General features: G+C 41.1%; 2 protein-coding genes across 5 annotated transcripts in view; both read left to right on the top strand.

The window, feature by feature from the left end:
- The window catches only part of s1pr2 (sphingosine-1-phosphate receptor 2), a 19125-nt gene extending 10360 nt beyond the window's left edge, over nt 1-8765 (top strand). For all 3 annotated transcript variants that reach the window (XM_007560380.2, XM_007560381.2, XM_007560379.2), the window contains one exon: nt 5679-8765. In XM_007560380.2, coding sequence (XP_007560442.1) covers nt 5818-6933 — 1116 coding nt within the window. In that variant the 5' untranslated portion in view covers nt 5679-5817 and the 3' untranslated portion in view covers nt 6934-8765. The remainder of the gene's footprint in view (nt 1-5678) is intronic.
- Nucleotides 8766-13874: 5109 nt separating this feature from the next.
- Nucleotides 13875-25386, top strand: dnmt1 (DNA (cytosine-5-)-methyltransferase 1). 2 transcript variants are annotated; one of them, XM_016675535.1, is made up of 35 exons: nt 13875-14115; nt 14519-14555; nt 14785-14892; nt 15762-16002; nt 16114-16186; nt 16281-16362; nt 16454-16494; nt 16585-16639; nt 16753-16836; nt 16924-17033; nt 17114-17232; nt 17315-17407; nt 17481-17632; nt 17724-17911; nt 18051-18065; nt 18630-18810; nt 18904-19001; nt 19134-19281; nt 19799-19914; nt 19991-20192; nt 20269-20402; nt 20557-20736; nt 21769-21993; nt 22081-22273; nt 22378-22468; nt 22564-22698; nt 22945-23227; nt 23314-23455; nt 23551-23717; nt 23805-23982; nt 24061-24256; nt 24339-24502; nt 24705-24821; nt 24948-25044; nt 25129-25386. In XM_016675535.1, exons 1-35 carry the CDS (start codon nt 14069-14071, stop codon nt 25161-25163), a joined length of 4527 nt encoding a protein of 1508 aa, XP_016531021.1. In that variant the 5' UTR covers nt 13875-14068; the 3' UTR covers nt 25164-25386. The 2 variants fall into 2 exon arrangements, with proteins under 2 accessions (XP_016531021.1, XP_007560440.1); XM_007560378.2 differs by lacking the exon at nt 18051-18065.
- The last annotated feature ends 531 nt before the right edge of the window (nt 25387-25917 follow it).

Here is a 25917-nt window from a genome sequence, read left to right as displayed (position 1 = left end):
TCCTTGTTAAATGGCGTTTTGACTAAAACTCTGAGGTGTGAGAATCCTTGTTAAATGGCGTTTTGACTAAAACTCTGAGGTGTGAGAATCCTTGTCAAATGGCGTTTTGACAAAAAATCTGTAAATTCCGTCCTGTCAGCCGACGGGGCCTGGATAATACCCGTGTTAAATGGACGGCGGAGTCCGGCGACGACAGGCGCTTAAATTCCGTAACAAAAGTATGTTTTTATATTTTTTTTAATCTTTTTTAATCTTTTTCTTTTTTTTTTCAAAATCTCTTTGTCTTTCTTACTGTTTATTCAATGTCACATGCTGTTCTTATTTTTCCTTTAATTATGTAAAGCACCTTGAAATGCCTTGCTGATGAAATGTGCTATACAAATAAAATTTGATTGATTGATTGATTGATTGATTGATTGATTGATTGATTGATTGATTGATTGATTGATTGATTGATTGATTGATTGATTGATTTATTGATTGATTGATCTAACCACCTAAAACAGGAGTCATTGTCAGACATTAAAGGGAAAATGTTTTGTGTCTTTTTATGCAGATATCTGTATTAAATTGTACATACGTGGTTTAATTCTTGGCTGTAATTTATTAAACCATGTCAACGAAACACTAAAGGGTTAAAGAGTCAGCAGAGGAATGTAATAAATGAAAAAAAAGTGAAGGAAGAAGAAAGATGTAGGTCACAGTTCTTTTACAGATAAAATTAGCCTTTCTATTAAAAGCTGTGAAACTGACAAGGAAAGAACTGATCGCAGTAGTTGTGGCAGAAGTAGTACGGTTCTCTGTGATCATTGTGGATTATTTAATTTCTGCTTATGAAATGGCTTTCAGCCTGATGTCTCTTAGCAAAGGAAGTCATTAAACCACTGAAGATAAATAGGCTCCAACCGTAATTAATATCCTTTTATAATAATCCTAGCATAAAAAAAAACATTCCTTTTAAAGTCTAAACACACATCCTTTAGAGTAGCACCAGAAGCTGGATTGGTTGTGTTTGTTATTGCTACAGCGGCTTGTGTGCAAGGAGGATGAAGGGCAGATGGGAGAAGATACGTTACGTTTACGTTTCAGACCACAAACTGCTGAACTGCCACACAGGCTTTTGTGACTCATCTGACTAAACAGCCTGTGAAAACATTTGAATGCAAACAAGATAAGATGCAAATACAAACTGCCTAAATTTCAGCTTTTTTGTGTCTTATCTAAGACGGTTGCTGCAGATCGTGAGGTGGAAATGCCGTCTCAAAGCCGGGGAGCCTCGTTGATCCAAGAGCTTTTACACCAGGAGAAAGTGAAGTGAGGTTGAAGTGCGGAGCCACGGCTCGCAGGCGATGTAATGATGCGGTGTTGCTTCGTATTTTAGAGAGGTGGCAGTCTGCTAATTGGGGCTTATTGGGTGTTTCTGGGAAAGCACCAGAGGGCTTTTGTGCGGTCTGTAGTCCCATGTTGATGGAGGGAGGCCTGTCTCCTGATAGGATTATCAGGTAGCAAGAGTCAGCTTTCAAGCGCAAACCTTTTGCTTCATCTTTTGCATGGTTTTTTAAAAAAAGATTTCTGTGCAAAATACTGTGCAGCTGTGATATGTGGTGTTCAAATGTGGGCAGAGCTGCGACAACACAAACCATTCGGTGGCATGAGTTCATGGGAATGTGCACACGAACACCTTTTGAATCTTTTCTCACATGTGAAATGTAGTCTTGGCTTTATGTTTTTGTGTTTTTGAAAAGGATATCCTGTCTCTTCTTTGGCTTCCTTTTACTTCTGTCACTTGATTTATATCTTTGCTCTCAGGCTGTTTCTTTTTATCACCTCCTAGAAAATGTCTGTGGGCCTTGCTGCTAAATTCAGGCAGGATGTTGAATTTTGTAGCCCAACTATGTCTTCAGCTGTATTTACAATGCAGGACACGCCAGCGATGCTCTGCTTTTTACATAAATAATGTTGGACTTAAAATTCCTGTACTATTATAAACTTGTACTTTCTTCCTCTTCGAACTTTGCATCTCTATAAAGTGTAACACTAATACTGCACTATACAGTTTAATTATACAGACTGCTAAGTAAAACTTACTTATTTTGTCACTTACATATTTTAGGATCACCAAATTGAATTCTGATAGCATCCAATGATTCTGTGGGTAAATGTTTATTTGCATATTTATAATATGAGTAGATGGAAAAAGGCAATGCAAACAAGCAAACCTTACCCTGTGTGAATAAGTAACCCCCTTTGGCACCTCATGTTTAATCATGAACAAACTGTCATGAAGCACAAAAGTCCAGTTTCAATTAGTCACACCCAGGGCTGATTGGTGCTTGACCTTTTGACTTAAAGGACCACTTAAATAAAACCTGTCTGGTGATTTGAAGTAGGATAAAATATCTTTAAAAAGTATCATCTGCAAATGGAGAAAATGTGGAGCCTTCCTAGAAGTGGTCGGTCTGTCAACATCCAAAAGCCAACCCGTGCAGGAGTTCTCAAAGCCCTGAGTTAAGCTAAATATTTATGATTCAACAATAAAGAAGAGACTTGGCAAAAAATGCTATCTGTGAGAGTTATGGTGCGAACAAAACTAACACGTCTCGCATTTCTTAACACACGTCTTGGTCGTCTCCAGGACTTTCTGGGAGATGTTCTGTCGAGTGAAGAAAAGAAAAAACTGGAAGGTGTGCGTCCCATTAGATCAAGCAGAAACCGATAAAAGAACATCAGACCAAGAGTTAAACATGATGGTGGTGGTGCGATAATCTGGGGACTTTTTTGCTGATTTAACTGGATCAATGAATACTAGTCACTTTCAGAAAATCCTGAAGGAGAATGTCTAGCGATGTTCTTAGGCCCAAACACACTTAGGTTTTGCTGCAGATCAGTGATCCAAGGCAGACGATTAAGTCCACCTCTGAATGGCTAAAAAAAACACACACAAAATGACTATATTTTGTAATCTCATTGGCATGATCTTAAACCTTTCGTTTGTGCTTGAAGACAGTTAAGTTTGCTTAAGACAATGCTGCAAGAAGTGGGGGCCAAAGTTCTTCATTTCTAAGACTTATTGGCAATAACTGCAAACGTCAGATGGCAGTTTCTGCTTCCAAGGCTGGCACACCCAGTTATTAGGAGAAGGGGGCAGTAATTTCTCTCACATACGTTGCTTCGGATAGCTTTTTTTTTTCTATGATTAAATTAAATCACAATTTGAAAACTGCTTGTATTACTTTCTCAGCTAATCTTTGTATGCTACTGAAATGTATCTGAAAGGCTGAAATTGTGGGGACAAAAAAGCAAAAGCGTCTTCACGACAAAAAAACAACAACTCTTGTCTTACTTAGACTGCTTGGCTGAACCACTGAAGCTAATTTTCTTTAAGTTCTTTCTGTTCTCTGCTTGTCAGGAACAGCATGACTGGATTTTTGACAAGTTTTGTCTGAATGTGTGACGCCGGGTGTCTGGGTCGAACGTGGGGCACAATTTTAACAAAGGCTTATGGGAAGGAGTGGGGCGTGGATGGGGGTTGGTTTACATTGCAGGGAGTCTGTAGTGCGGCTGACCAATCACCAAGGGAAATCCTCCAAATGGCACATGGCAGGTAGAAGGGCAGGGCCAAATACAAAACACTGCTGCAAGCAAACCAGCCTGTCAGGTTTCCCCACATGCAGCCAAATCCCTTATTGACAGACGGCAAAGACTCCTCTGCGACAAGAGGACCTTGAGTTGTCCACACACAGCAGAAGGAGAGACGCAGCTTGTCCTGCAAAAACCAGACCAAAATGAAACAAAGAAAACCCTGTGGCTTTCTTAGCAGACAGAGCTCTGTGGAGATGCAGCATGAATAAAATCATTATCCTCCAATAATGCAACCTAATGTAATTACCCTGCTGCAGTAGGCACATGTGCCTAAGCTCAAGTCTCGCATTTATGTCTATAAATGGAGCTAAAAGGGATGAGGAGAAGACAGGCCTCCTGAGATGGCAGTTCGATAACAGAGTGCTCGACCGCGAATATATTCCTGTTATGATACAGTGTCAGCAGCCAAATGCATGTGTGCTCCTCCGTTATGAAGACAGAAGGCTGCCGCCGCCGTCCACGCTGAAGGCGCCTATTGTTTGTCGTTCTTTCTTGAGGAAGCACTGTTCTAGTTCTAGCTGGCAGCCAGAAGCAGCTGTTTGCTTAACCTACCTGTACGCAGGGGAATATTTCACCTCAATAATATCAGGGTGTCACTATTGACTTTGTGTGGGGAGGAATATTTTTCTTCTTTTGTGCAAGTTTGCACTGAGTTGGTTTTTCTCTGCGAGTGTTCACGTCACAGATCCTCAGATTCTTGCCTTTGTGTCCAGATGCCGTTCCACATGCCTGATCCCCGTCTGCCTTTGTCCCCGTTCTGTCTTTATCTCCCACCCTTCCAGGTTCTGACTCTAAGCCCAGCAGAAGAGTGAGGCGGTCCAGGCGTAGTTTCCATCCATTTATGTAGAAAAAAAATAAAAATAGCTGCAGCCGTCCAGGAGAACAAATGCAGGCGGAGGAAGGAATCATCAGTCTTGAATTACCCTGGGAGCTGGTCTGTAGAGGGATCGTGTTACTTTTGACAGGTTTAAGACACCGGCTTCACCTCTAATTAGATTTCCAGAGCCTCCAACTCCTCTTTGTGCTCAGTCGTGAAGCGTCCATCTGTTTAATTTTTTTTATTTTCTTACATTTGCGAGAAGGCTGCCCCCTATAAAAGACTAATGGGAAACCATGACAGTGTGTGGAGAGGTCTTTTTGCCTTCAGGAGCATGACTCAACTCAAATTAAGTTGAATTGACTACACAGGTGCTTCATTTGGTAAAAAAAATTAACATGGCATAATAGTGCCCCAAGTGAAATTTTTTCTTTTCTTCTTTTTTTTTTATTTTGCACCAGTAATATGCAAAAGTGGAAGTAATAGTGCAAAGCACATTCAAGTCTTAACAAGCATTTTCTGTTAAGAAGCCCCCGCTTCTTCCTGCCAGGTATCTGTTTGATTTGCTGCTGGCTTTTCTCAGCTGACTGGAGGTGGATGGGGAGGTGGGCGGTTGGGCAGGTCAGGGCGAGGAGTGCGAGCTGATCCACATGCTATGCTGAAGCTTCAAGAGGTAGCTCGCTAGAGTGGAATGGCTCACTCCGCACAACAATGCGGTGTGTTGACAGCTGAGTGCTCGGACAGGGTTAGAGGAATGTCCCCTTCAGACTGAGAGAGCGGCCCTTTGTTTCAACGCTCACAGAGGATTCTTTCTTTCACCTGGAGAATGACGTCTGCCTGTGCAGGTTCACCGTTAAAAGTCAAAGTAAATGACTTATTCCACTGGTGAAGATTTGAATTTTCCTTGGGAGTATATTGCGGTGACGGTATGCAAAGTGTGAGCAGAGTTTCCGTGTGAAACGTGCTCTTCGTTTGTCATTTTTGATCGGCTGGGAAGATAAAATGCAAACTTCTTTTATTGTAGATCTCGTCGTTTGCTAGAAATTGTTTGACTTTGGTCTTAGTCTTTCAACGCTTATTTTTCACAGTTCAAAATAATCTACATGTTACCTGGATACATTAAGTACATTAATCTTTGACTTTCTATTTGCTTATTCTCTGTTTGTTTTTATTTCCATTGACACTAACTTTTGCATTCTCTCTTTCTGTTTATCTACAGGTGACACACATAACGGCTCCTGAGACGTGACTGTAGGACAAGCAGCCCCCGTCCCCCTCCCTCCCACAACTGCTTTACTGTCCTTTCCAAAAAGGCAGTAATTGATTCCCTTGAGGCTCTGCTCAACTCCACAGTTTGAATGAATCTTTGCTGCAAAGCTACTGGGCTCTGCCCCCTTGCCACCAAGATGAGCATATACGATCGGTACTATGAAAAGGATCTGATCATAGAATACTATGCCTGTGCTAAGAACGAGACAGTGGCGAACACAACGAAACTCTATGAAGGTAAAAAACAGCTCGGTGAACTTAATCTTGTCCTTGTGGTCCTCTGCATCATCATCATCCTCGAGAATCTTTTGGTCTTACTTTCTGTCTTCCGCAACAAGAAGTTCCACTCAGCCATGTTCTTCTTCATCGGCAACCTGGCGTTCTCTGACCTGCTGGCTGGCTCTGCCTACATAGCCAATATATTGCTGTCAGGGCCAATGACCCTAGAACTCACCCCTGTGCAGTGGTTCATCAGAGAAGGCACAGCCTTCATCGCCCTGGCTGCTTCTGTCTTCAGCTTGCTGGCGATAGCTATAGAGCGCTTTATTGCGATCACCAAAGTCAAAGTGTACGGCTCCACCAAAACGTGCCGCATGTTTCTGTTGATAGGAGCCTGTTGGGTCACCTCGATTCTGCTCGGAGGGCTTCCCATCTTGGGATGGAACTGCATCGACAACTTCCCTGAGTGCTCAGTCGTGCTGCCGCTCTACTCCAAGAGATACATACTATTCGTTGTCTCCATTTTTACCCTCATACTGCTCTCCATTGTGATCCTTTATGTGAAGATCTATTTGATCGTTCGCTCCAGCCAACAGGAAGCAACTAACTCCCAAGCATATTCGCTTTTGAAAACAGTCACAATTGTGCTGGGTGTCTTCATCATGTGCTGGCTGCCAGTTTTTATCTTGCTGCTCCTGGATTCGTTCTGCAACATCCATGACTGCCCTGTGCTCCGCAAACCAGATATGTTTTTTGGCTTTGCCACTCTGAACTCTGCGCTTAACCCAATGATCTACGTGCTGCGCAGCAAAGACATGAGGAGGGAGTTCCTGCGTGTGCTGTGCTGCTGGGGTGTGCTGCAGAGCGGCCGGCCGACGGAACGCTGCCTGGTCCAGCTGAAGAGCTCCAGCTCTCTGGAACATTGCACCAACAAATTCGAACACCAGACCACACCCATCATGCAAACGTGTACCACCTGTGTCTGACTTGAGGGCTTTGTGTGTGCACGAAACAGAGGGACGTGATGATGAGGTGGACAGATGTTAGCAGAGAAGCCAGCATGTGCTGGGACTGGACTTCTGGACCGGTTGGGACCCAGCTGTATGTTGGGACACATTACATGACGCAGAGTGCTTTTCACATAAAACTGTGTGAACTTGTTCAATGTTCAGCTGTGAAACAGGTGTTAAAACATTATTAGAGGCAACCAATTCAACATATGAAAAAGAAAAAAAGTTGAGAAATGTGAAAAAAGCTTTGCAGCTAGATACATTTATCAGTGGATATGGAGCAAACCATTTTTATATATTTTTTTTGTCTTTAAACTTGCAAATGTGTATCAAAAACCAAAATCAGGATGCGTAACATCCTAGTTAGATTGAGCTGTGTCAATGCAAAGCTTGCAAATGTACTTTTGACGGTTAGCATGCAGATGGACCTGTGTAACCTTTGACTGCATCACTCTTCTTTGTAGAGAGACAGGTAGAAATCCACCACACCTTTCTATAAAAGAGGAAGAAATTTGCAACAATGAGCACTCCACGTAACCCAGACCACACTGAGTGATTTTTCAGCAAAAAACAACTAAATATTCCCTATATAGCCTTGCTTAACCAAATTGAATAACCACAACAAAAGTACATAATCTGCTTTATTTAGTGCATGATGAAAATGTAAGGCATTTTTGTAAGTGTAATGTTTTTACTATATACTCCAGCTTCCACCACTAACACTTCTTCTCCCATGTTCCCTCTCAAACTGTGTATCTCTTGCTTTTTGTAGTTGTCTTCTAAATCCTAATTGTTTCCACTGAGGAAGGCCAAACCAGAAAGCACATCAGGTTATTTGGCGCTGATGAATTTCACTCGTTAACGGCTCTCAGACTGATTTTTGCCCTGACAGTGTTGTGGCCATATAGCAGCCGTGTACCAATTTCTGCTTGTGCCTTCCTCTGAGAGAGAGAAAAAAGGCTGAATGTATGAATGAAGTGTCGGAGCGCGCGCCCTCCGTTCTAGACAGTATTATAGATCAGGATTTTGAAATGCCAAGTCACTGATGAGCAGAGAGTGGCATGAACAGAGTAGATCACCCTCACTGTGAACTCGTCTTGCACCAAGAACAAGAAATTAATTAATAGTTTATTTTGCTAGCCATAATGCTTTGCGCGACTAAAAGCGTAAACAACCACTCGTCTTTCCAAAGACCCCACCCGACCCCTCACCGCCTCTGTAGGATGGGAGAAGATCCGGTTTCAAAACGCACAGGAGGGATCTGCCCTCCTGGGAGAAATGCTTCTTCATTCTCTGACATAAAACATGCAACTTCCTCCAGATCTAGGAAGTCCTGTTTTCAACTGTCCTTTTCCTGTTGTTCAGGGTTACACTAACCTTCCTGTAGACAGACATTGAAAACTTTTCCTCTCCGTTAGTATTTTTATTTTTTTTTAAGAGTAACATTTGCATTTAGACAGCCAAGTAGAAATGGTGAAAAGCACTTTGGCAGCTTCAGTGATGTTTAAATTTCCCCTGTTTTTTTTTTTACCCCTTTTGGATGGAACAGTGTTTTAATCTGTATGATTTTCAGTGTATGTCGATGTTTTTGTTTGACAAATATTATAAATAGCAATGTGTAATTATGTTGTATCTTTGTACAGTATGTATGATTTTCTGTGTGGTATGAAATGTCTTGTGTGCAATAGCTTTGTGTGTTCTGTAGCACGCTGCCTGTGTTAAATTGGTACAATCCTAAACACTAATGGAGGTACTTAAACCTTTTGTTAAATGCATTCCAGTTTTATCAAATAAATGACATACCGAAACAAATTTTGCGTGCTCGAGTTTCATTTCAGGCTGTGAAGAAATTCGGAGGCAGCTGGGGCCTCTCTGCAGGCCCAGAGATGTTCTGTTGTTGTGCCTAGATCTGCAAAGTATTTAAAATGCAGCATTAAATCCAAACATGCTCTGACAAGGTCAGAGGAGCACTAGCTTCAACTTGAAAGCCGGGAATCGTGCGTGCAAATGCTGCGTGGGCATTAATCACGGCTTTCTTACCTAATAAAATTATTCAGTAGCTTAAAGGCTAAAGCAAGACCGGGCAATGATGGGAAACTGGGCAGAGAGCGGGGATGATGAAGTGGGGTGTGGCAAAGAAAGCTGTCTGTTTTTGAGATAGTTTGTCTTGAGAGAAGCACAGCATAAAACCCCCTGGAGGCATTTTTTTGGGGGGCGTGGAGGAAGTATTGGGGTGAAGGGAGAGACTGACTTATAGTGGCCTTGGGAGAGTTGGGCCTGTTTCCCGTCAGACATCCAGAATTCCTGGGTGGGAACATTGGCTGAATCAATCCCAGGAGGCTGTGCTACTGGGCGGGCTGCCAAGTCTTAGTGCCTTAACAGATATTAAACCAGATTTGGAAACCTGTAGGTGAGGTTTTAATAGAAAATGTTGAAATCCTCCCTTCGCATAAAACCTCTGTTAGTTATTTCTGTGCTTAGTGTTCTTTGGGGTTATTTAGGAGATAATCTCCCAAGACAAAATGGCACCAAGAGTAAGATTTCCCCGTTTGTGTCCAGCAATAAAAACACACTTTACACTTCCGCTTTAAACATTTTCCATTCAATCGCATGAAGACAGCATATAATATCTGTGTTCATATTTAAAGTGTTCTCGTTGTTGGTCAGAATGGCTTTCTTTGGATAGTGGCTACATGATGCCATCTTGTGGTAAAACAAGCAAATAGCTGATCATTTACGAAAGCAACATGTCTGTCACATCACAAATCTTTTAATTCTCTGTGGAGAGCTTCCAATTTGATAAATTAGAAAATTACATACAATTAATTTCCAAGGCATTAGATAAATAATGGAATACTGTCGTCCAAGTCCAGATAAATTTAGAAAAAACACAGTTAAGTATCCCAAAAGCCTGCTGGACAAAATGTGTTAAAACACATTTAAGTATCTCAAAAACCTTTTTGAGGAAAATGTGTTAAAACACATTTAACACTTGGAGGCATCGCAGTTGTAGCATCATACTTTAAGGCACTGTTTATTTCCATGGAACAGACAAGGAGAATTATGAACAGTTTCAAGTACCAATCAGTGAAGGACACTAAACAGCTGATGATAAACAGAAATGGCAACAAATGGTAAGTTGCCCGCATTTGCATAGCATTTTTTTTTTTTTGCCAAGTTCAGTGACCTCAAGTTGTGTGAATAACTGTAGCTATTCACACCCTTATGGCGGTAAGCCGCACTGTAGCCACCGCTACCCAGAAGCTTGTCTGCCACCGGGGTCCCAACAGGTGAGGTGGGTGAGCTGTCAAAGGGCACAACACAAGGGGCAAACAAACTGGGGGGTTGAACCAGAAACCTTTTGGTTACAGAACGAATCCCTACCCCGTGAACCACAGTCAACAACACAATATAGACCTTAAAAGAAGAATATTACACTTCTATGACAGCTCAACCAGAGAAAAGGCCTGAATCATATTAACAATCTGTTAGCTGAACTGAAGAGGGTTATAATGCAAAACCTCAAAACCTCTTTAGGTTTTGAAAGTGACTGCAAGGACAAAGTTTAGAGTCATTCAGATTTATATAAACACACCATTTGTTTACTTATGTCACACCCAGAAGATTCCAGTTTGTTTTCAATTGAGTTGAAGAGGTTACATGATACATTTATATATTCGATATCAAAAGTTTTAATGTTACTTATATTGGTCTCATTTATCAGGGAACATTCTTTTTTTTTAATATTCAGACTGTATGACAAATAGCTAACATAATCTAGGTAGGATCTGAATCATACATTACAGTAAAACTGTAAGCTGATCAGACGTTGCTGTTTTCCTGCACAAAACATCTCAGCTATTCAGCACTGACCTGATAAATGAAGGTCTGAAGTTATCTCTATCTGGAAGAGAAGGAGTTCAGGTGTGATGTCTCAGAAAAGAGGGCGGTTTGGGTTTCCCACCCCGGCAAATATTGCTGGAGTCCAATCTCAGAAGAGTGAAAATTCAATAGGGAGATGAGTGAACTGAAGTGAAAGATATGAAATGCTTTTATTAGACCAGAACCACAGTTGAAAATCTAAATGACTCAAATACATGTCCTTAGAATTCTTTGAAATTTTCTTGAACCTGATGGAAAATCAGCCATTACTTACTGGGTAGTGGCTGATTTTTCTCTGTGTAAACAGCATTTAGTACTGCAAGGTTTGGGAGAGTGGATGGGGAGTGGAGAAAGGAATTTCAGAATCTGACATATTTAGAAACTGGGCCCAATGAATGAACCAATACCTCCCTCTCCATAGAACCCAGTGATTCTTGAGAATAGGAACAAAATGGGTTTAAATTTTCCCCAAACTTTTTTTTATTATTATTTCTCAACCTTATGCAAATATGACAAATAATGTTTTGGAAATGTAAATATGCTAAGGTGCAGGCTCCCAGTTGCACAATTTTTTTTTAATTTTTAATTGACCTGACCCAGAACTTTGTCATCACCATCTGACAAAAAATAAATATAAAATATTTTTTAATGACCACATTAGTGATATTTTACTCAGTTTTACAGACAAATGCTTCTCAACAAACAAAATAAATATTATTTAAAATAAAAAACAACATAAAGTCCATCTGATGGAGTTGACAGTGCATGACGGAGTTGACACAGAACTGAAAGTGGTGACAAACTAGTGAGTAAAAAGAAATACTTGATACATGCGAAGTGATGCAATTTATGTAAAATACATTAAAATGAATTAATTGCACATTTAAGTGAGATTTGACAACAATTTCACTGAAAGAGTCACAAAAACTCTGATTTTGTTGACATCTGACGGAGTTGACGAAATGCCAAACTACCTCAATTTATATGATGTTAATCTGAAAGAAGATATATTGTAGCTCATCAGGTCCATGAAATCTTTACAGTATACTACAATAAAATTTTTATTTCACAAAATTTAATCAAAGTTTTGTAAATTGTCAGTTATGGTGTTGACACATCATGGTTGTGACAAGCAACTTAGGAATAAAAAGAAAAAAAAAAACTAAATAATAACATAAGCTAACCAGAGCTAACTAGCCCTCTTAGCAAAGGAAGAGAAAGGAAGTGGTCATGGGGTCCTCAGAAGTTCTGGTGCCCCCCAATAATGCCTGATTTTTTTACATTCGTTTTATGTCTGACGGTGTTGACAGAAACTTGGGACAAATTTCAATGGAGTTGGAAAACATGTAAAAATGATTTTTAATTCAGTTTATTGATACTTTTATAATTATTTATATGAATACTTATATTTAATTGTCATAATATATTATCTTAGTATTCCTTTAATTGTTTTAAACTATTATAATGTATTGTGTTCTGCTCCAGGACAAGGGATTTTACAGACACCATCCACCTACTACAACGCTTAAAATAAAAAAATATTCAGCAAACACCAGGAAAATATACAATGTTGTGCTCACATGACCCAGGTTAGTTTAGTCAGATATTTGAAAAAACTATATTTTGTGTATATTTTATTCAAATTTTGTGCTTTATCCACAGGACCTGTTTTGTCCCTATTCTCAAGAATGACTGAACCGTAACATTGCTAAATTAGCTCAGAATGACTGAGCTGCTTTAGGACACATTCTAAAACACTGCAAAAGGTAGAGAAGCTTAATGTTCAAATGTGGTTTATCTGAAAACAGTCAGCTGATTCATTATGTACCATTAACCAGTTACCTTTTGAAGGGGGTTTTGTCACCACTACCTCTGCGTACTTCAGTGAGACATAGTTGGAACCCTGCATTTAAATCCCATCTGTGTGTGTTTTTTATTTTATTTTTTTCCGTTTTAACCTAGAGCATTTGAAAATATTTTTGCCAAAGTGAAATGTGGAGTTAGGAATGCGTTTGATATATGATTACAATAAAGGAGAGCTACAAAATAAACTAACTTTTGAATACTAAGCGTGTTATAAAGGTTCAAATCGCAAATGCCGAGATGGATATTTCTGTTATTGCCCATTAGTAAACAATATTCTTTTTACTTCCGCCTGTTATCGGACTTCAACAAGTGTGAAACATCAGGGGGAAACCGTGGCTGTTTGTTTATTTACAAACATGTATAATTTGGGCAATATTTAGCCTCCTAATACTAACTGTTCTACTTAAGAGGTCTAAATTCGACACATAAAATGCGTTTGTGAGCCCAACTCAATAGTTCAATAGAGATTGTATATTTTATATATAGGGTATTTTACCCATAAGTCTTTGTAATGGTAGCGTTTGCAGTGCCGGGGTTTCCGTTACTGCTGTATCGCTCGCAACTGAGCCGGCTGGATGTGCCAGCTCATTATTGGCATATTCAGTAATGATACCTACCATCCGAAAAACTTTTACTGGCCATTTTATATTAACTTTGTATATCATGTATACAATGACATACTAGAAAGATATAATGATTCCAAACTATTTATGCTGAGATTCAGTTAAAAAATAAGCCAAGATCATCCATCACACTGAAAAATAGACACAGTGTTAAGCCTCTTTCAAAAGACAGTTCTGCGACAATTCCGCAAACGGACAAGAGTCAAGCTCAACTAGCCAGTGAAAGCAGCTTTTCGTACCACTCCTGTCTTCACATCCTCTTACAATCTGCGATTTTTTATAAAATGTGTAAACACGTTCTTTATTAAAAAAAACAACAAAAAAACAAGCATTTTCTAACATTTTTTATATCAACCAAGTTAAAATTATTGCATTGAGAAAACAATAATCAATAAAGGATTAGGATTGTGTTTCCATGTATGAATTACATATTAAAAGTTATTTCCCAGGGCAAGAAGAAGTGAAGCTATTTGGGAAACGGAAGACTCGGCTCTTGCTGGCGTTCTAAGCCAAAAGATTCGGCTCCCGGAAAGGACACGCAAATCCCAACGCTACATTCCGCGCGAAAACACGGCCTGCGCGCCCGAACTGCATAGCATCCACGTTAGGAAGCGTCCACAGACTGGCGGGTCACTGTGGATCCGTGCTGTGGTTAATGACAGCGGGCTCAACCTGGTGTTTTAACAGTTTTAAAGCAGTTTTATCGTGTCTGTCTTTCGGCTTTTAAGTAGCTTTTTACGATGCCATCCAAAACGTCCTTGTCTTTGCCCGACGACGTGAGAAAGAGGTATGGTAATATAAAAAAAATGCTAATATTGTGATAGGTATATAGCAACCTATGTTATTTTAGGAGTTACAACAGCAGGCCTGGAAATTTGTCACTTACCCCGCTGCTTATGACTGCTGAATTTCACCGCTTTGCTTGCAGTAGCATCTGCAGCTAGCGTTAGCTTGTTGCCAATTGTCAAATTCAGCTGGTAGTTTTTCCTTCTGATATTAGCTTGCTAGCATGGTTAGCCTCACAATGGATGGGTTCGTGTGCGTGATTTGGCGCCACTCATGAAGTTTTCTTATTTATGTTTTTTCCCCGTTCTTTCTGTTTACGTGATTTCAATATTACGATATATAAGTCAGCGTGCTGTTCCTTTGGGATAACTGTAACGTTAACTTGTCATGTGTTATCGGTGTAGGTTGCAGATGCTGGATGAAGATGGTTCTCCAGAGGAGGCAAGTAAAGTTTGTAATCACTAACACTGTATGGCTGCTTCGTGCGACCCATGCTGTAATAGTTATTACGTCTGCTTCATTAGAATTTAATAAAATTAAGTTTGGCTTCAGAATTTTTTAACATGACATAATTAAGGGAATGTAATTGTGTCATGTAAGTTTGTGTTGTATTTTTATTTTATTTTATTTTTTACCTGAAATTGTCATTACTGTGAACCTGTTATTTCAGGATCAGGTGAAAGAGAAGCTAAGGTTGGTGCAGGACTTCCTGCACGATGACGCTCAGGACCAGCTGACCAATCTGGAGGAGAAAATGAAGAATTCAGAAATCTCAAAGGTCAGGGATTCTGTGTATTTATTTCTGTTCTTGCCTAGCTACATGAATACATATCACTACATTGAAAAGTACATTTGTTTTATTGATTCAGTTGCAAAAATGAAAACTTGGTTTGTTTTTTTCTGTTAAATTTGGTGATGGTAGCTTAGAGTGTTTCTGTGGGACCATAAAGTCCCACAGACACCTTAAAATCACCCACTTATTCGGTCAGGTGTGTGCTTTATTAGCAGACTTCAGCTCATTTGTGTTGTTTGGATGTAATCTCCAGACAGTTTATCAGCTCAAGGAAGCAAGCAGAGGTTTAAGGTTGCTGAGTGCATCCCTGTGTTTGAGGTGATTTTGATAAGACAGCCTGTATCACCTGCTGAAGGTGACATTGCTCCCCCAAATCATCACAAACTGTGGAAGCTTCACATTGAACCTGAAACAACATGAATCCAGTGCTTCATCATTGTTCAGTCTTCTTTTGGCTACAGTTAATCCTTTAATCCTTCCACCTTTTTCCTTCCCCAAAACCTTCCATGAATGTGTTTAGGAACAGCTCTGAGAGAACTTGTTTAAGGATGAGCTTCTGTGGCCGGTTTGACCGTCTGCTGGACAACTGTCAAGTTAGCAGTTTTCTTCATGATTAGCCTTAACCTAACATTTCCATATTAAGAATATCTTCTTTAGTCGGATTTGTAATACTTAGGTTTGTCTTGTCAGATTTATAAGTTTTAATCGGCTCTAACGTCACAATCATATTAACTAATCCTAAGAAGAGTCACTGTGTATTTGACACATTTAAATTCATTTCCTCATGATTTTCTTATTCATGAAGATGCTCCTATAATCTGCCGTCTAACTGTAACTTTTTTTTTTTTCCTCAGGAGGTTTACATCTCTAAAGTTAAGGTCTTGCTGGGCAAAGAGCTTCGTCTTGAAAATGGCTCACATGAGGACGGCGTGGAGCAGAATGGAAAGGCGAATGGGTTTGCTAATGGCTCCCATAAAGATAAAGAGGACGAAGATGTAAATATGGTGACAGAACGAGAAGAAACAGAAACCAAGTCACCAGCTGCTCTCAAAGGGAAAGGTGGACGCAGGAGCAAGGCAAACTCTGAAACTAAAAGTTAGTTTCACACTTGCTCCATCAAATTCTGATTTTTGATTATTATTATTATTTTTTTTTTTTTTTTTTACGTTTTGAGAGACTTTTTTAATTTCCTAAACTATTTCGTAGAATCACCGACCAGCACCAGAGTCACCAGAAACAGTGGCAAACAGCCAACCATCTTGTCACTGTTCTCCAAAGTGTACGTAACGGCTTCATGTGTTCTGAAAAGAAAAAGGAGAGTCAAATTATTTCTCTCAGGAAGTGGCTGACATTTAAATGGATTTGCTTTACAGTCAGAAACGCAAATCCGAGGACTTGAACGGAGAAGCTGTCAACGGAATAAATGAAGCGCAGAAAGAAGACGACGCTGAAGAGGTGATGATTTTATTGGTCAGCCCGATATGAACGTCTGATCAGGGTTGGACTTTCAGTGTTTGTTAAAAATCTATTTTGCACTTTGTTGCAGACTCAGGAGGAGAAACGCCTCAAGGCGGATTCTGATGAAAAGTAAGTCCTTGCCTACCCAAAAGATTTCTTTTTTCTTTTTTACTCCTGGAGTGAATTTATTACTTCCAACTTTTGTCTTGTTTTCTGCAGACTTGCTCCAGAGGAGTCAAAATCCAAGATTACTAAACCAGGACCTGCTGCAAAGGTATTGAGATGCTTCTTTTAAACATTGATGCTGTGGTTTGTAACAACATGAACAGCTTCAGTGTTTTTCTTTGACTTATTTCTATTTTTTTTTTTCTCTCTCTCTCTCTCCAGACGCCGCCTCCTAAATGCCCTGACTGTAGGCAGTATCTGGATGATCCGGATCTGAAGATGTTTCAAGGGGATCCTGATAACGCGGTGAGAGCCTCGTGTTTTCAGATGGTCAGAGCCCCTTCAGGGTGGCGTTTAATTCCAGACCTGACTATTTTTAACCTCCACCTTCAGCTTGAAGAGCCAGAGATGTTAACTCATGAGAGTTTGTCGCTGTTTGAGGCTAATGAGGACGGATTTGAGAGTTACGACCATCTGCCACAGCACCGGATCACAAACTTCGGGTATGGAGATCCGGTCTGGATCCAAGCTGCCGTGTGCTCTGTGATGGTTCTTGTCTAAGTGGTGTGTTGTTTCTTTGCAGCGTGTACGACAAGCGTGGCCATCTTTGCCCGTTTGACTCTGGGCTGATTGAGAAGAACGTGGAGCTTTACTTCAGCTGCTATGTGAAACCGATCTATGACGACAGCCCGGGCTTAACCAGTACGACGGTTTCCTTCGAGACGTAAACCTTTTGTTGGTTGCTTGGAATTCTACAACATATGCTGCGTTTTCTTCGACTCAGGCGGTGTTTTTGCCAGAAAGCTTGGACCCATCAACGCCTGGTGGATAACTGGTTTCGATGGAGGAGAAAAGGCTTTAATTGGATTCACAACATGTAAGTTCTCCTCTTCTTACCAAACGCCTTACGCCGTTTAAGCGACTCGCTGACATCGTCTTCGTTTGTTCAGCTTTTGCTGACTACATCCTGATGGAGCCCAGCGAGGAGTACGCTCCCATTTTCGCACTGATGCAGGAGAAAATCTACATGAGCAAGATTGTGGTGGAATTCCTCCAGAAGAACCCAGACGCCACCTACGAAGATCTTCTCAACAAGATTGAGGTGAGTTCTTGCGTGAAAATTTGAGCACTTTGAGGCTTTTTTTTTTTTCTTTTGTGCTGCGGCGCTGATCGCCTCTGTCTGTTTCCTGCAGACCACCGTCCCTCCAGCAGGACTGAACTTCAACTGCTTCACTGAAGACACCTTGCTGCGCCACGCCCAGTTCGTGGTGGAGCAAGTGGAGAGTTATGATGAGGCCGGCGACTCAGACGAGCAGCCAATCATTGTTACTCCCTGCATGAGAGATCTGATCAAACTGGCAGGAGTCACCCTGGGAAAGAGGTAAAGATCTGTGACCGTGAGCCGACGATGAAAGCTCCTGTAAACAAGCTGTTGTTGTTTTTTTACTACTTTTGTATTCGTGTATTTATACTCCTCGTCTCCCAGATATCTAATATTCCTTTAACATTTCCTAATGCAGCATGCAGCTGTACTGGTAGGTAGGCTTTACTGTGATTGCATTTAGCTTGTTTGTGGCTGTGTTCGTGTGAAACATTCCAAAGCTTGATACTCAAAGATCCATACCATAATTCATGCTAACATTTTGTTTTTAACCACGGTTTTGCTTTACGTACCAAATTATTTTCCTAGTTTAAATATAGCATTTTTTATCAGTAGGTGTGTGAATTGCTGCCAGTAAAATGTACACTTGGCTTCAGGCCGTAGCAGCAAGTTTGTAAAGCAGTCTAGTTTTTGCTACATTAATGTGTTCACTTTTGGTTTGAGATGTGTAAACTGGTAGTTCATTAAAAAAAAAAAAAAAACAGTTTCTCTCTAGAAGAGGAAAAATCTTTACAATCATGAGTTCTCCACATTCAATACCTTCACTTCAAAATGCTTTTTCCATCTAGAGTGCGTGTTTTTATTTCTTTGCTTGTTGCGTTGCATGGCCTTACGCTGGGGTTTAACGGCCAGAAGCATCATAACGTCATCACTCCACATGTGATGAGGGGAAACCAAAACAACAGCTTCAAATTAAATAACTGCCTTCCATTGACAGGAGAGCTGCCAGAAGACAGACCATCCGCCACCCAACTAAGATCGAGAAGGACAGCAAGGGACCAACCAAGGCCACCACAACCAAGATGGTCTACCAGATTTTCGACGCCTTCTTTGCTGATCAAATAGAGCAGAATGATAAGGAGGGAGGAGTCAAACGGCAGCGTTGTGGAGTCTGTGAAGTGAGTTGGAGAAGGCCAACTGGTTCATGCCAAGCTACGGTGATCCTTCTCTGCACCTCTACATGAATAAAACGTTTGATTTTGTCACCCTAGGTGTGCCAGTCTCCTGACTGTGGCAAGTGCACAGCATGCAAGGACATGATCAAATTTGGAGGAAGTGGCAAAAGCAAGCAAGCTTGTAAGCAGAGAAGGTGAGGATGTTAAAGCAACAAAACAAAACAAAACACAAATTTAGTTGTTTTTTTTTTTGTTTGTTTTGTTTGGTTTTCATCTCATTTTGCTCTTTCTCTTTAATGTTAAACTTTGTAATTCTTTTCCCTTAGATGTCCAAACCTTGCTGTAAAGGAGGCTGAGGATGATGAGAATGTCGAGGAGGAAGATGTTCCAGCAGAGAAGACCAAAAAGGTTCTTCAAACCAAGAAAAAGAGGCAGACCCAGTCCAAACTCGCATGGGTTGGTGAGCCTGTTGAGGTAGGATTTAATGTTGTGATAACAGGGTTGGATTTTCTATCAAACACAATCTGCATAATGACAAAACAAAAAACAAAACAAGATTCACTGCTTGAGATTTTGGGAGTTTAGATGGTTTCAATCAGAAAACAAAATTCTGTGATACCTGCGTTCTGCCAGCAGGTGGCAGTAGCATTACCATCAACATGCATGGAAACCAGCAGTTGTAGGCTGAAGTTTGTCTAAAAGCATGTTTCCGTTAACATGATTTACAGTTTCCTGTTAACATCACCATGAAGTGAGGCAGATTTGTTGAAACTCAAATCAATTACATGATTCTTGTGCTTTCTATAACAGAAAGTCAGGTTAGTTATTTGCAAAACATACATCTTGTTTTTTTTAATAATCATAAAATATCCAGTGTGGAAGTGATTCATTTTTATTTTTTAATTTACAGTCTTCCTTACAAAGCACCTCACGTTTTTGTCAAATAGGGGTGGTGGTGTGGGCATGGGTTTTTAACTCTGATTCTCTTCAGACCGTAGGGAAGAGGCAGTACTACAAGAAGGTCTCCTTGAACGATGAAGTGCTGGAAGTGGGAGACTGCGTCTCAGTTTCATCAGAAGATCCGTCCACTCCCCTGTATCTGGCAAGGTATGACATCTCTTTATGTCCTCTAACGTCATCAAGAGTCTAACCTGCTAATACCTAATGAGATATTCCTCTCCAGGATCACGTCATTGTGGGAGGACAATAATGGGAAGATGTTTCACGCCCACTGGTTCCTCCGTGGGATCCACACAGTCCTCGGAGAGTCCTCTGATCCCCTGGAGCTGGTTATTGTCGATGAATGCGAAGACATGCTGCTCAATTATGTACAGGGGAAAGTGAACGTCATGTACAAAGCTCCATCAGACAACTGGTTCATGGAGGTCAGTTGGTAGTCTTGATGCACTGTGTATTGCATTTTGTCCTGAATTGCTTATTTAGAGGCTCCGGTTATTTCAGGGTGGGGTGGATGTTGACCTGAAGGTGATTGACGACGATGGGAAGAGTTTCTTCTACCAGTTCTGGTATGACACCGAGTTTGCTCGGTTTGAGACTCCTCCTAAGACTGAACAGTCAGAAGACTGCAAGTTCAGGTAAATGGCTTTTTAAACTTTAACCTGTTCAATAAGATCAATAAAAAGGCATGTAAAATAATTTGTTTGGCATCGAATAATGCCAAGGGTTACTACTTTAGTTTTCTAGCTTTTTATGATGTTGTTTCATTAACTTGGCTACGTTTTCATTTAGGTTCTGTGGCAGCTGCGCCCGTACTAAAGAGCGCGATGAGCAGGAAGTGCCTCGAGCGTTTGAACCCCTGGAGAACGAAGACAGCGACAACAAGGCTCTGTATGCGTTGGCCTGCTTCAAGGGAGAACAATTCAGAGTTGGAGACAGCGTCTACATGCCTCCTGAAGCCTTCAGTTTTAGGTAACAAAAAAATGTTTCCTTGTTTAAACACAGTAGAGGTGATTGGGTTTCTGTAGCTCGAACGGGTAGATATAACAAGGCTGCTGGAGATGAACTTGATTTATATTTGGTGCAATCAGAAGTCCAGTGACTGAGAACAGAGATGCAAACAAACTGTTGGAAGCCAACCAATCACTGACCTTTTTGACTTTTCTGGAAAAGCTACAGTAAATTATGCAAAAGAAACCAACACTTTCTGTACTCCTCCTAGTTTCTGATGTGACCTTACAAGCAATTCTGTCAGGCAATTTGGTTCATTGTTCTGTACTTTATAGACTACAAACAAGATGTCATTCAAGCAACCTGCAAGTTATGAAATGGTCTATGAGAAATTGTCTCGATTTTACTGAGGATTGACTTGAGTGGTAGACTGACTGATCTAATAATTGACATGTGGGTCATGGTCCATACGAACTGTTTTGTGTGGAGCACTTTTTTTATGCAGTAAAGTGCAACAAAGTGATTTATGGAATTTAAAACCATGAAAAAGCATGCAAATCTCTCCAAAGAATAATGAACAAAGTAAAAATGCTTGATGTAAAATAAGTAATGAACAGAGAGAGAATAATAGAATGTCGCATGATAAAAGAGAGGAAACCCCAACAAGGTTTCTTGTATGCTTGGTGGTCTTTAGCTGTAAGGAGTTTAGTTTAGTGCTGATCTCTAACTTTACCTTCTTAAGCCAAAAACATTCTTTTTCTGCATAAAGGGAACTCTGTCCCATCCACTAACTCGGTCATAAGAAGTGTCTCTTGGTCATGTCTTTAAACAGAAATATAAAACCGTTTGTGTATAAGAATTTTTTTAATATGAAGTAATCTAAATTAATGAATAGACGAGACCTGAGCACGTAGCCTTGAGGAACCCCATATCAGTTCTGTATCTAGATCTATTTGGTTTCTAGGTGATCTACAAAACAACTGAATGTCTTAGTTTAAGACTGTTACCATCAGGTGACTGTTTACCTTTTTCTGTTTTTTTGTTTTTTTTCAGTGTGAAACCAGCCAGCCCGGTGAAGCGCTCCCACAGGAAAGAGGATGTGGATGAAGATCTGTATCCAGAGTACTACAGGAAGTCTTCAGACTACATTAAGGGGTCAAACCTGGATGCCCCAGAGCCTTTCCGTGTTGGCCGCATCAAGGAGATTTTCTGTCATCGCCGCAGCAACGGAAAATCGGACAGCTCAGAGGTCAAGCTGAGGCTCTACAAGTTCTACAGGTACATGTTTCATTAATTTTCAGGATCTATAAGGGGGGTTTTGTGTAAAGGAGTGAAGAATTAACAGATATTTGTGTAAATAATCAGGCCGGAGAACACACACAGAGGTGTCAAAGCCAGTTACCATACAGACATTAATCAGCTCTACTGGAGTGATGAGGAAGTGACAGTTAGCATGTCTGAGGTTCTCGGACGTTGTCAAGTAGAGTACGCAGAAGACCTGAATGAATCTGTCCAAGATTACTCCAGCGGTGGACCGGACCGCTTCTATTTCCTGGAGGTACGGCTGTTGCCTCTTCTGTTTTTCTGCTGTCAATTCAAATTTGCCTGAACTAAGCTTCTCTTCAAGTGTAGCATATGTCTGATATTTGTTCTGTTTTACAGGCTTACAACGCTAAATCAAAGAGTTTTGAAGATCCTCCTAACCATGCCCGCTCATGTGTTCATAAAGGGAAGGGGAAGGGCAAAGGAAAAGGTTGGTTTTTTGGAAAAAAAAAAAAAAGGCCCTACATGCATATCTTGATGTTCTTGAATTTGTTGCTGACAGATATTTCACTTTACGCTTATCAGGCAAAGGCAAAGGAAAAGCATCACAAGAACCACAAGAGTCTCGCACTGAACCACAGACACTTAAAGTACCAAAATATCGCACCCTTGATGTTTTCTCTGGCTGTGGTGGACTTTCTGAAGGCTTCCACCAGGCTGGTAGGTTCATATTGCATTTCAGTTACCAGAATATTTCACACAAATATGTTGCCCATAATTTCCTCTTGTTGCAGGGTATGTGCATATTAAAAAGTTTTAAATTCACATTTCTAAAATTAAGTCCTTAAAACGTTTTGAGTTAATTTTAAAGAATGTAAGTCGGCCTTAAATATGCAACAGCTCTGAAATGTTGTGGCAATACTAGTTAAACTCGTGAAACCTCCAGATATCCCGTGTTCCCTTCAGGTATCTCCGAGACCCTCTGGGCTATTGAGATGTGGGAGCCTGCTGCACAGGCGTTCAGACTCAACAATCCTGGCACCACGGTGTTCACAGAGGACTGCAATGTCCTCCTGAAGCTGGTCATGTCTGGAGAAAAGACCAACTCCCTTGGCCAAAAGCTGCCTCAGAAGGGAGATGTAGAAATGTTGTGCGGCGGACCTCCTTGCCAAGGTTTCAGTGGAATGAACCGCTTCAATTCTCGCACTTATTCTAAGTTCAAAAACTCACTCGTGGTCTCCTATCTGAGGTGAGTGTTTTGTTGACTCGCCATGAATATTAATTACATGGAAGACGATCCAGTTTGGATTGCTAATTGAATGGCTCCTCATGCAGTTACTGCGACTACTACCGACCGAAGTTCTTCCTGCTGGAAAACGTGAGGAACTTTGTATCCTTCAAGAACTCCATGGTCCTGAAGCTGACTCTGCGCTGCCTGGTGCGAATGGGCTACCAGTGCACCTTTGGAGTCCTTCAGGTGGGTACCACCGTGCAGACCGCTCCGTTTCTGTTGTGGATGTTTGAAACTGTCCTGTTGAGGCTAAACCAGATCTGTTTTCTCCTGCTCATCAGGCCGGTCAATACGGCGTTGCTCAGACCCGCCGCAGGGCAATCATCCTGGCTGCTGCTCCAGGAGAGAAGCTTCCTCGCTACCCTGAACCTCTGCATGTGTTTGCTCCCAGAGCGTGCTCGCTTACCGTGGCAGTCGATGAGAAGAAATACGTCAGCAACGTGACGAGGTAAAAAAAAATACAACAAAGTTTGACCTCTGCAGGTCTGCAGATCTCTGTAAGGATTGTGGATCTAACTGTTCTGTTGTCCATCAGAGGGAACGGTGGCATCTACAGGACCATCACAGTCAGGGACACCATGTCTGACCTGCCCGAGATTCGCAACGGTGCCGCTGCTTTGGAGATTTCCTACAACGGAGAACCTCAGTCCTGGTTCCAGAGGCAGATCAGAGGCTCGCAGTACCAGCCCATTCTCAGAGACCATATCTGCAAGGTCAGGTGTATTTTAGTTTTCACATAACCTCATCACAAATTACTGCAGTTCACGTTAAATAATCAATTCTGTTTTCAGGACATGAGTGCTCTGGTTGAGGCCAGGATGCGTCACATCCCTCTGGCTCCGGGCTCCGACTGGAGAGATCTGCCCAACATTGAAGTTCGGTTAAAAGACGGCACTACGACAAAGAAGCTACGTTACACGCATCACGACAAGAAGAACGGACGCAGCAGCACCGGTGCTCTCAGAGGCGTCTGCACCTGTGCAGGAGGTGTGCAAGGTTCATTTACTTGATTTCTAATAGAAATGATGACGCTTGCATCTCCAGCTGATGAAATGTCTGGTTATTTTAGGGAAAACCTGCGACTCTGCCGACAGGCAGTTCAACACGCTGATCCCCTGGTGTCTGCCCCACACTGGGAACCGCCACAATCACTGGGCCGGGCTGTACGGCAGACTGGAGTGGGACGGCTTCTTCAGCACAACCGTTACCAACCCTGAACCCATGGGGAAGCAGGTACGTTTGCTTTCTGGACAAGAATTTCATGGCTAACCCCCAAAAGCAATTATCCAATACCTTCCATCTAACCTGAAGAATTTTCAGGTTAGATGGAAGTTCATTGTGTGGCTCATGAGTAAGATGTGGATGCTTCTATTTCATAATAGACCTAATTCTTTTTTTCTTTCCTTGTGATTTTAACCTAAACCTGTAACTACAGGGCCGTGTTCTGCATCCAGAGCAGCACAGAGTTGTCAGTGTGAGGGAGTGCGCTCGCTCTCAGGGCTTCCCCGACACCTACCGCTTCTTTGGAAACATCTTGGACAAACACAGACAGGTATTTAACAGAAGCATTTCCCCTCCTCCCCCCCAAAAAAAATTACATTTGGAGATGAAATAATCAAGTGTCTAAAATAATAAACATAAGTTCGTGATCAGAAACGACGTGCGTTTTCTCTCCCAGGTTGGAAATGCTGTCCCTCCCCCCCTCTCCAGAGCCATCGGCCTGGAGATTAAGAAATGCGTCTCAGACAGGATGAAGGAGGAACAAGCTACAGCTGGTGGGTAATTTGGTTTCTGTCTGTTTCTTTTCTCCAAACCTGCATTTACCATTTAAACGTTTTTTTTGTTTGTTTGTTTTTCAGACGTCAAACAAGAGAAGATGGATGTCTCAGATTAATTTCTCAATTTCCATGTTTTAAAGGTTTTATTGCTGATGTTGGAATACTTTTTAAAGTAATTTTGACTTCCAGCTGTCACCAAGTGGCCACTATGTACTATGTAGTAATCATTCCATATTGAGTCTTAATTGTTTTTATTCATGTTGTTAAATGTTAAATGTGGAATAAATTGTATGTAGATTTTATATGTAATATTTCAAATAAAGTTCTTCTGAAATTGTATGCGATTCATTTCATTAATACCAGTAATGGGGATGCAGCTTTTGTACAGACCTGTCATCTTTCACACACATCCAGCTCCGCAACTGGCAATAGCTGGAACAAATTTAACTAACAAGGTACACAAATGTCAAGATGATTTATTTCAGTAAATCTAACAATTCTTAGTGTATAGCTTCACTACATACTGATTTTTCAATTTATTCAGGGGATAATGGGTTATAGCCTGAAATCTAAAACCCCAGTATGGGAAGATGCCAAGTCAGCTTTTAGGTAGAGGGGAAACAAGAAGGGCTTTAAATGAATTCACAAAACATGGAAAGTGCCAGAAGATTTGACACTACCCAAATAATCTGGAAACTTCAAACTGAACCTCACTCTGTCCACAATCTAACTTCTAAATTACTTTTGTCTGAAAATTATTTTGGACCACTGAGCCCCACTTCTGTTTCCTCCTCTAATGTCTTTGGCGTAACGGAGTGTGGGCCAAAATTGGACATCTGTCTGGCAGCTCTTGAGCGTGTCACTAACCAC

The sequence above is a fragment of the Poecilia formosa genome, unplaced genomic scaffold, assembly GCF_000485575.1.
Source record: "Poecilia formosa unplaced genomic scaffold, Poecilia_formosa-5.1.2 Scaffold115, whole genome shotgun sequence".
NCBI lineage: Eukaryota > Metazoa > Chordata > Actinopteri > Cyprinodontiformes > Poeciliidae > Poecilia > Poecilia formosa.
The sequence above is the reverse complement of the archived record's forward strand: the minus strand, read 5'-3'. Positions and strand labels throughout refer to the sequence as shown.

Coding starts and splice junctions, on each gene's coding strand:
- dnmt1 (XM_016675535.1), top strand. CDS start 14,069: ATGCCATCCAAAACGTCCTTGTCTTTGCCCGACGACGTGAGAAAGAG. Junction 16,187..16,280: donor TTGTCACTGTTCTCCAAAGT/GTACGTAACGGC, acceptor TTTGCTTTACAG/TCAGAAACGCAAATCCGAGG. Junction 22,699..22,944: donor TGAAGGCTTCCACCAGGCTG/GTAGGTTCATAT, acceptor TGTTCCCTTCAG/GTATCTCCGAGACCCTCTGG.